This window comes from Octodon degus, unplaced genomic scaffold, assembly GCF_000260255.1.
Source record: "Octodon degus isolate 3935 unplaced genomic scaffold, OctDeg1.0 scaffold00067, whole genome shotgun sequence".
In the NCBI taxonomy this organism is placed as follows: Eukaryota; Metazoa; Chordata; class Mammalia; order Rodentia; family Octodontidae; genus Octodon; species Octodon degus.
Window position 1 is genome coordinate 2,544,463 of NW_004524643.1, and position 10,488 is coordinate 2,554,950.

The following is a 10,488-nucleotide window of genomic DNA, read 5'->3' on the forward strand; positions in this document are numbered from 1 at the left end:
TTTTTCTTTTTTGAGAAACATAACATTTTAATAGATGAAATAAATACTCCAGTACATGCAAGGTAAAAACTTGACGTTATGGGGGAAAAAATCACTCTATAGTGTAAATTAAAAATAAGACACACGCTCACTGTAGCTTCCCCCCATTTGCAAACCACATGGCAAAGTCATATTCTTTGTATACCTAATTTAAAAAAACAACAACAACATACAAAGGGTAGCTACATCTCTGTCTAAGGTATGAAAACCGAGGTAAACTTTCAATTAAAAAACCAAAACAACCCATGACCACCTTTCTGCCCAGTTAATTATCAGTTTAGTCAATGGATTGGGGTAGGATGAGGGGTAATTCGGAGACCATTATCCACAACCTTCCTCTGCCACTCAGGGTGGCTCAGGCCAGACACCACTGGTCCTGCCTTTCCAAAGATTCCTCTGGAACACTGAGCATAAGCATGGGAAGGGGTTCACCTGTGATTTCTTTGGTATACATGGAGAGGGGCAGAGAATAAGTGTCTTCCCTTAGCCGAGGGGTGAAATAAGAGGAGGGGTGCTAATTCACAGAATTGGAATTCACTGGTGGTAAAGTCCTGGGCAAAGACCTCTCTCTCCCTTAAAGCCTGAGATAGCAGGGTGCCGCCTTCAGACATGGTGCAGGCCGAGCTCCTCAGCCTCTCCCTGTGGTCCAGTGTCTTGGCACTAAGTCATCAGCAAGACTGAATACTTGAGACTTTGTGGGCTTCCTGGGCTGTGTTGTCTGTCAGAAATACTCAGCCTGGCTGCTGCTGATGGAAGCAGTCACATAGTGACTGCTAGAATCCCGGTGGAGCTAGAACCCAAAGCCAGGAAATCTGGCCCCAGAGCCTTTCTCCTAACCAGCGTACAACAAATTACAACCCACGAGCCAAATGTGTCCCATCACCTGTTTTTATTATACTCCTGATCTAAGACTAGTTTTTAAATTTTTAAATAGTTGATGAAAAAAATCAAAATCGTATTTCATGACCCATGAGAATTATATGAAATTCAAATTTCAACATGGATAAATGAAAGCACTACTGAGACACAGCTGGACACACGTGATGCCAGGAACCACCCCTGCTGCTTGGAGCTTTTGGGTTCTTCGGCACCCGTAACTCAACACTGTCCCGCCCTCTGCCTCTCTCTCAGCCGGCCCAATTCAGCTTTCTTTACCAAATCTACGTCTTCCTCCGGCTCCAGAAACAGGCCCAAGGTTACTGTATAAGGTGTAACTGTGGCAGTTGAGTGAGTAACACTAAGTGGTACATGTATGACATTTATATTAGATTCAATTTTCCATCACCCAGAAAATAGTGTCCAGGATGTTAAGCAAATACTTAGATGACTTACATGATGAGGTTAACATGCCTTCTATGCAGATTTCAAGAAATAGTAAGTTTGCAATTGAGTTGCTTCAGCAATTTTTTCAGATGATATTCCTGGAAATATGTGTCTGTAAAGTACAGTTTTTACTTAGTTTTCATTTCCCACAGAACCAGGAACAAAACAGGATGTGCTGCTTGTGGACCTAAAAGAATTGCCTTGAGGCAATGAAAGTCAAGCCTGAAATAGTCTTTTAAGAGAACATAAATAAAATAAAACCTGAATTGTTAATGCCAATCAATGCCCTTTCAATGATGGCAGAAAAAGAACTTTCAATATAATGCATTTTTGAGCTGAAGGTCTAGAAAATCACATGCAGCTTGAAAGTTTATTCTTTGTTATTTTTGGTGCAATTTGCTTGGAAGGAGGAAGTAAGCTGCTTCCTGAAACTGAATGAGCCCTTAGAGTTGATGCAGGCCACTGCGGACTCCAGGGCAGCGCATGATTTATAATTGAGTAGAACTGAATAGTGGAGAATGGGAATGTTTGTCTTTGGTTGCCCCAATACAAAGAGTCAAAAGTCCTTAAGTTACCGGGTTGCGATAAGTGTTTGATTGTGTTGAAAGCCAACAAGAATGCATCTCGGTTTGTCAGTTGTCAGGCAGTCACTGGGAGTGCTGAGCTGACATGTGCTGGGGGCATGCCGCCTCACTGAGGTCTGGGGTGCCTTCAGCAAGCTCAGGATGTACCTGGGAAGCTGCCCCATGAGTGGAGTTGGTGACTAACACTCACTTTTTGAGTCACAAATGTTGAAGGTCAGTCACCTGATGTTAATGAGAGAACTCCAGGTTGGAGTGTGAGAGCCTTGACCTCCTTCTCCGAGGCAGAGCTGAGGCTGTTTCCTGCTTGTGGGCATGATCAGTAGGCCATCCCACCTCGCCACACCCGATTGCAGTGTGTCATCCTGCACACATGCAGGATGGCCACACACATGTACTTCAGGCCTACCCCTAAGACTTCCGCTTGTGTCTGTACTGCTTTTACCCCAGATTGTAACCAGAAAGCTTGAACCCCTTCTTTTTGCTGTTTTTAGGGTTCTTGGGCTTTGGGCTACTAGTGTTCAAGGAATTACTTAATATCCTTACTTCTATTTAAGAACCAAGACAATACTAGAGTAATGTGTCTTAACAAGACAGAAGAAAGACCTGGGGGCCGGGGAGATGACTCAGTGGAATAAGTGCTTCCCTGGCAAGCGCAAGGGCCTGAGTTCAATCCCTGGTTCCACCAAAAAAAAAAAAAAAAAAAAAAAATCTTGCCGATGATGTAGAGTGTGCCTAAGGAGAGTCCCTTGGAGAGAAAACATTCTCTCAGGCTTTCACAGAGAGCACATTGGCCAAGCAATGGCCGTGACTCATCCACATGGCTGACACTGACAAAGGTTCTGCAATCTGAGGTACAGGATCTCAGGATAAATCCTGAGGGGATTTCACTGACCTTATCAGACCCAAAAGCTACAACTCTTGTTGCATAGGTCCTGCTTTACCTTGATCTTAACCATCCAGCAGAAAAGTATAAAAACGAAATAGGAAGTAAAGCCATGCTGTTATGTTGAGCTATAGGGGACTCAGGTCAACAACTTCTGACATTGCCAGTGAAGTGGAAGACCCAATACTATTATGGGCTACTGGACTCTTTTAGAATATTTTACTGAGTTTACACACCTATAATATTCAAATAACGGAACTTAACAAAAAAAGGGGATACAGATGAATGTCCATTTTGTATCTGTGTATTCAAAGTGGTTAGGATAGATATATAGTTACATTCTCTTAATGAATAGAGGGATTTGTTTTAATGGTGTTTGTAAATAGGATATCATGTCCACATCTTGTACAGCAATTAACCACTAGGAAGAATGTATGCAATGTGTGAATTATTGAAACTGTCCTACCAATTTGATTTGAAACTGTCTCATTGCTATTTGTTTATCAATAAAACTATGGGGGGGGGAAGAAAGACCTAAGTGTGTTTTCCCCACAAGTAAACATTTTTTGAGTACCTACATATGCTTTTTAGGGTATAAAATAATCTTTGTCCTAAAGGAGTTTATGTCCCTGTCAGTTACTTTTTACTCATTGCTGGGACAAAATACCCAACACTCAAAATTAAGGACGGAAAGGTTTATTTAGCTCAGTTACTGGAGGTTTCAGTCCACACTCAACTGGCTCCAAGGCAGAGAGGCACATGGCACCTTTCATGGTGGTGGCAAAGATCAGAGAGCAAGGGAGGAGTAGTGGCAACAATGGCTACAGAGAGGAAGTCTGTCTCCCTTAAATTGAATGCATTCAGGCTATATGGCCCAGGCTGGGTGTAGTACTCAAACCCATAATCCCAGCAGTACCAAGACCCATAATCCCAGCCTTGATCATGAATTAATCACAAACTCTAGCAGTTCCCGCCCCATGACTGAATGAGGCTTTGAGGGGACAACGACACACAAACCATAACAGTCTCATTGAATTAAATCAAAGAACTATTGATACTTTCTGAAATTGTGATATTTTGTGAGTGTGCATTTCTTTGGATTTATGTATGTTCAATCTCATTCTGTTAAAATGTATTATTTCACAAACTGCTATAACCAAATTAATAGAAATACACAGAAGGAAAAAAAGGAACTGAATCCCCTTTGTAATAAAACTTGTTTTCTGTGCTTTTTGACCAATATTAGTTAAAATATTTAGATAAATCTTTATGCAGTAGAAATCATAGCTGAATTTAATTTTGCATTGTTCCTTACTTTGTTATTTCCTAAATGCTTTGTTAAATGCACTTCTAACTTTTTTTTTTTTTTTTTGTGGAACCAGGGATTGAACTCAGGCCCTTGCATTTGCCAGGGAAGCGCTTATTCTACTGAGCCATCTCCCCGGCCCCTGATAAATGCACTTTTAAGTGACTTACTGCATGCATTGGTAACATCAATAGGAGTACTAGGGCCAGCTAAATAGCTCAGTGGATTGAAGTATCTGCAAGCAGGCTCAGGGGCTGGGGATTCGATTCCCTGGGCCTGGCCCCGCCACCAGGGTGCACTGAGACAGCAATTGAGACTGGGCATGATGGTGCATGCCTGTAATCCCACCACTTGGGAGGCTGTAAACAGATGGATCTCTGCCAGTCTGATCTAGTAGTGAGACCCTGAACACCCTGTAGACCCTTCCCTAAAATGCAAAAAAAAAAAAAAAAAAAGGAGTACTTATTCTATACTAAGCATTATGCAAGTCATCGTGTTTTTCTCATTTATCCCTATAGTAGTTCTATGTGATGAGTATTGCCGTGCCCTTTTCATAGGTGAAAAAACTGAGACTTGATTCATTTTGGTTAGAGGATATTAGTTGAGAGCTATGTTTTAACTACCATGCTGAACTCTGGGAGTTCAAAGATGAGTGGGACATGGTCCTCTCTAGAAGGAATTCGGAGAATGGTGGAAGAACAAATGACTAAGAATATCATTTCAGTGCGCTTTCAGGAACTAAGGGCAGTGACCAAGCAGGTGGCTGGTAGAACGCACTGGCCCTGGTTAGAGTTGAGTGGAGCAGGTTCACTCAGCAGCGCTTCTCCAGGCTTGCAGCTCCTTGAGGCACTTGCTAAGCGCGGCTTCTGCTGGAGTCTGTGCTGGGGTCTGAGAGTCTTCAGGTTATGCTGGCGCACATGCCTTCCCTTGAGTAGGAATATCCTACATGATGTAGGAATCTGTAGGTAGAGAAATGGGAAAAGGTTAGTTCTAGACAGTGGAAGAAACATAAAAACAGTGTGCTAGATGGGAAAATAAATCAATTATAGTCTGTGGCAGCTTGCTGGTGAAATCCAACTCACAGCCTTACTTTTGTACAGCTGCTTTGCTAAGAATAGTGTTTGCACTTCTAAAAGTCTTTTTTTTTTTTAAAAAAAATAAAGTCCAAATATTTACTATTCAGCCTTTCATAGTAAGAGCTTGCAACCCCTCACCTATGATATTGGTGGTGAGGTGGAGTAGAAGATGTGTTAGAGAAAATAGGCCAGGGTCTTTATGGGGCGGGGCAGGAAAGGCTTTAGGGAAGCACAGGCTCAGATGCTGTTTCAAAATGCCGTTTGGGGCTGGGAAGAGAGCTCAGTGGTCTCAGTTCCTGCCTGACAAACTCAAGGACCTGGGTTTGATCCTTGGTACTGCATGCAGTACTGGCCCCACTCTGGACACGCTGAGCCGACCACCGAAACCAGGCATGGTAGGCATAGTGGCGCACCTCTGTAATCCCAGCGCTGGGGAGCCTAAGACAGGAGGGTCACTGTGAGTCCAAGCTGCATCGTGTACTAAATACATTAAAAAAAGAAAATGTCATTTGTCAAAGTGGAGAAAAAAGGGGGCAACATTGGAAACAAGAATGCCAGGAGGGGCCCAGCCTGAACCAAAGCAGATAGAGGGGCAGGTTTAAGAACTTTGGGGACGAAGTTTATTTTCTTTTTCTTGGGGGGGTGGGGCTCAGCCTGTCCTGAGGGCGGGGCTGGCATGGCACACATGCCGGGTATTGAACCGAGGTCCCTTGCACCTGCCTAAGTTTGCCTAAACAGGCCCTTTAGACAGCTGAGCTATTTCACTGGCCCCTCATTTGCTTTCGATTGCAACGCATAAGAAGATAAACATTTTATTTCAGGACCTGGCATACACACAAAATTTATCACAAAACAGTATTTGTCTTTTGTAATTGAACTTGAATATTTTTCATTCCATTCCAGAAAATTCTGTTTCCTACCCACTATGTTGATTTCATACTGAACCACAACTCATGGGTTGAAAAACACTCTTCTAGGAGAGGAACATCAGCAAGACTTTGTCAGTAGTTTGATATGAAGGGTAGGGAACAATAATGTTAGCTTAGGGAAAGGTACAAGTGCTATTTCTCCCAACTGAAATCAGTAATAGAGGGGAAAGCATTTGGCAGGTAGAGATGTTTTATTCATTTTTGGTTTTTCACATTTCTTAGCTTGATTTTGACATTAAAGCATTCCTCACTTATGGAAGTATAGGTTCTGTGGCTGTATGGGTGCTTCTGCTGCAGGTTAAAGGGGAAATGGGCTTTTTAAAATTCTGAGTTTTGGGGCTGAGGCGATAGCTCAGTAGAATAAGTACTTGCCTGGCAAGCGCAAGGGCCTGAGTTCAATCTCTGGTTCCACAAAAATAAATGGATAAATAAATAAAAAATAAATAAAAATAAAAAATCTGAGTTTTCACCACTGATAATTTCCATAAGAAGTGAACCACAAATTCAGAAAAGATACCTAAATTTTAGCAATTTTTTAAAATTTCAGACTTTTTTTTTTTTTTTTTTTTTTTTCAGACTGTTGTAGAAGTCTACTACTAACACACCTTTGCCAGGCATTTGCATTGTTAGTATTCAATTCTTTTTTCCCCTCAGTAGGACTTACTCATTTTTGAACAGGTTGAGTTTGAGAGAGCTATATGATACTCAGATTTTCTAGAAAATAAGGTATTAATTTTTTTTTTTTAATTTTATTTATTTGTGTGTGTGTGTGTGTGTGTGTGGCCAGCTCAGCACACCAGGGGGCGGGGCTGGCTGGCATGTGGTGCTGGGGGATTGAACCGCGGTCCCTGTACTTTGCCAAGCCTGTTCCAAGTAGGTGCTTTAGACCACTGAGCCATCTCGCCAGCCCGAAAATAAGGTATTAATTTTTCACTCAGTATTACAACCTCTTTGTTTGTTTGACTGCTATTCATCTTTTTAAAAATTTTTTCCAAAACTCCTCCCCAGTGCTGGGATGACAGGCATGTGCCTCCATGCTGTTTTGATGGTAGGCTTGGAGTGCCTGGGGCAGGTCTGGCACAGCATGCAGTAACAGGGATTGAACCCGAGTTTGTTTTTTATTTTCTGTGTTAGGACAAGATCTACAGGGTCTCAGTATGTAGATTGGAATCGTAGTGATACTCCTGTTTTCAGCTTCCCAAGTGGTGGGATTACAGGTGCACACCACTGCACCCAGTCTCAATCCCCATCTCAGTGTGCTCCAGGGGCGGGGCCAGCCCCACACACTGGGGATCGAACCCAGCCAATGGGCTGTGCCTAAGCAGGCGCTTTAGTTCGCTGAGCTATCAGGCCAGCCCTTGAGCCCAGGTTCTTATGCTTGTCAGGCAGGCTCTTAGATCACCAAGTTTTTCCCTGGCCCTAACTACTGTTATTTCAACAGCAGTATTTTCTAGTTTTATATAAAGGCACAATATTTCAGAATTTAGTAAGCTTTCCCAGCTCAGACTGGAAATTCCACCACTATTACAACGTTGTTAGTGTTCTAATGGAGGGACACAGCGTGAATCAAGTGTAGTAATCAGTGTATGTAAAAAATTTGTAGGTTGGGGAAATCACTTTACATTGTATTTTGCAGTGTTTAATGTAGTACTTGTATATTATTTCAGTAAGATTAATGTTCTGGGTATATGGAAATATCTAATGGAGTTATCAGATTATAGAATAACTATGGTTTTCTTTGTTCTGTATACAAATATACTACTAGAAAGTTGTCATTTTTTGATTCTTTTGTTCTAGGCTCATAAACCATTGGTATTTTATTCAGACTCTTCTTGATAAAAGGAGGTTCTTTAAAAGAAGTGTACTTTTGGAAATGTAAAGAATATTTGCTGGGCTGGCAAGATGGCTCAGCAGACTAAGCGCCTGCTTTGGCAAGCACAGGGACCAGGGTTCGATTCCTGGTCCCATGTGCCCCACTGGCCATGCCCCCAGGGCATAGGTCGAGCACACCTGTAATCCCAGCGCTGGGGAGGCTGAAAAACAGGGTCGCTATGGGTCCGAGCTGCATTAGTGAGACCCTATACTAAGTACATAAATGGAAAAAAATAATAATAAAGTACATGTTTAAAAAAAGAGTATTTCCTGGGGCTGGTGAGATGGCTCAGTAGTCTAAAGCACCTACTTAGAACAAGCTTGGCAAAAGTACAGGGACCCCGGTTCAATCCCCCAGCACCACATGCCAGCCAGCCTCGCCCCCTGGTGGGCTGAGCTGGCCACACACACACACACACACACACACACACACATAAATAAATGAATAAATTAAAAAAAAAAGTATTTCCTAAGCTCACCATGTCAGTGTGAATTGCATACCTATGTTAACATATTTTTTAAACTTTAAAATTTTTTTTAAACCAGGGAATAACTTTCTTAATTTTTTTATTTTTATTTTTTTACAGATTGAATACCTACTTAAGAAACTTACAGAAGCTATGGGAGGAGGTTGGCAGAAAGAACAATTTGAAGACTATAAAGTCAACTTTGATGACAGTAAAGAGGGCCTTTCTGCATGGGAGCTCATTGAGCTGATAGGAAATGGACAGTTTAGCAAAGGCATGGACCGGCAGACGGTGTCTATGGCAATTAATGAAGTCTTTAATGAGCTTATACTAGATGTTTTAAAACAAGTAAGAGTCCTGTGACATTGTATTTTTCCTCTTTAGAATTTGATGTTTGAAATAAGATAACATTTTTGTGGTAAAGATGGTGTAAGTCACTTATGGCCTTAAACTGGCTAGAATAAGACTGCAGTTTGATTTCCACACTGTTTTACTAGATTTTAATTTTTAAAAAGTTAATCATATTGGTACACTTTCTTTTTTGGTGGCCAGCTCAGCCTGCTCTGGGGGCGTGGCTGGTGTGGCATGTGGTGCCAGGGATCGAACCATGGTCCCTGTGTACTTGCCTAAGCAGGTGCTTTTAGACTGCTGAGCTATTTTGCCAGCCCAGCCCCACTTCTTTGCAAAAGTTTTGTTTCCATTTTTCTCCTTTTCTCTCCTTTATTTTCCTTAAGCTTTCATTTTTTAAGATTATTTTCTGTGTTGTGTTTTTCCTTTTTCAGGGCTAGGAATTGAACCCAGGGTCTCACCAATTAGGCAAGCTCTGTACCACTGAACTAATACTTAGCCCTGGGCTTTTAGTTTAAAGTATTACTGGTACAGATTTGAAGTACAGTTAAAAATTGAGATATTCAAGGAACTGTTTAATCATATTTCCAAACTATTTAAAAAATATCTTCATGTCATTGAATTTCATATTCATTAATCTAGAAAGACACTCATGGCATATTGCCAGTGGAAATGACAGGTTGTAGGACAGTAACTATTTGGATCTGTTTCCCGTAGCAGGATGTCCGTGTATAGAGCCGTCCGGATGGAAAGGTACTCAACAAAGCGCTCACAGTGATGGCTCTGGACTGTGGGATTCCAGTGAATTTTATTTTCTTTTTTATTCCTTTTCTGTATTATTAGACTTTCTATATGAAATATACATATATAACATATATATTCTTTTTGGGGAGTGTTTTTTAGGCAGGTAGTCCAGGCTGGACTTGAACTCACTTTGTAAGCCAGGCTGACCTTGAATTTGTGATCCTCCTGCTCAGCACTGCCAAGTGCTTAAGATTACAGCCGTGCACCTCCTCACCTGGCAGTTTTATATTATTATTATTTTTTTTTTTTTGCAGTACCAGGGATCAAACTCAAGTTTTATATTATTTTTGTAAACTTAGAAAAAATACTTTTGCTTTTAGAAAAAGATATTTCCATGTAGAAAAGTAGCATGTCTTATAAAACTATTACCTTTGTTTTCTAAGTACTCTGCATAGTATCTGATATATACTGCTAGTAATAATTGCTGCTGAAGCGTAATGCTTGTTAAATGCTTAATGCTGAAGCTTAATGCTTGTTAAGCAGATTTTATGTATATTTTAGTGGATCATCCAAACTTTTTACATTATTATATTGAATAATAACTCTGATTTTGGATTTTTTATTCAGTAATGTCATTTTTTTGATGGAGTCCATCAGTAAACATTAATTGAGGCTTAACTTTTGTAGCATCAGCTTTTGATGCTGCAAAGAGGTTTGAGATGTGGCCTCTGTTCAGGGCTTCTAGACTCATTAGGATAGCAGCTGTAGAACTGCAGATGAATTGCAGTGCGAGATACCTTTTGCTTTAAATGTCTAAGAAGGGGCTGGTGAGATGGCTCAGTGGTCTAAAGCACCTACTTAGAACAAGCTTAGCAAAGCATAGGGACTGTGGTTCAATCCCCCAGCACCACATGCCA

At 41.2% G+C, this 10,488-nt stretch overlaps 1 protein-coding gene across 1 annotated transcript in view; it reads left to right on the top strand.

Moving 5' to 3' along the window:
- Positions 1 to 10,488, top strand: part of Swap70 (switching B cell complex subunit SWAP70) — a 99,519-nt gene that overhangs the window by 64,648 nt on the left and 24,383 nt on the right. The window contains exon 4 of the mRNA XM_004634866.2: positions 8,600 to 8,827. Within this exon, the coding sequence (XP_004634923.1) occupies positions 8,600 to 8,827 (228 nt within the window). The remainder of the gene's footprint in view (positions 1 to 8,599; positions 8,828 to 10,488) is intronic.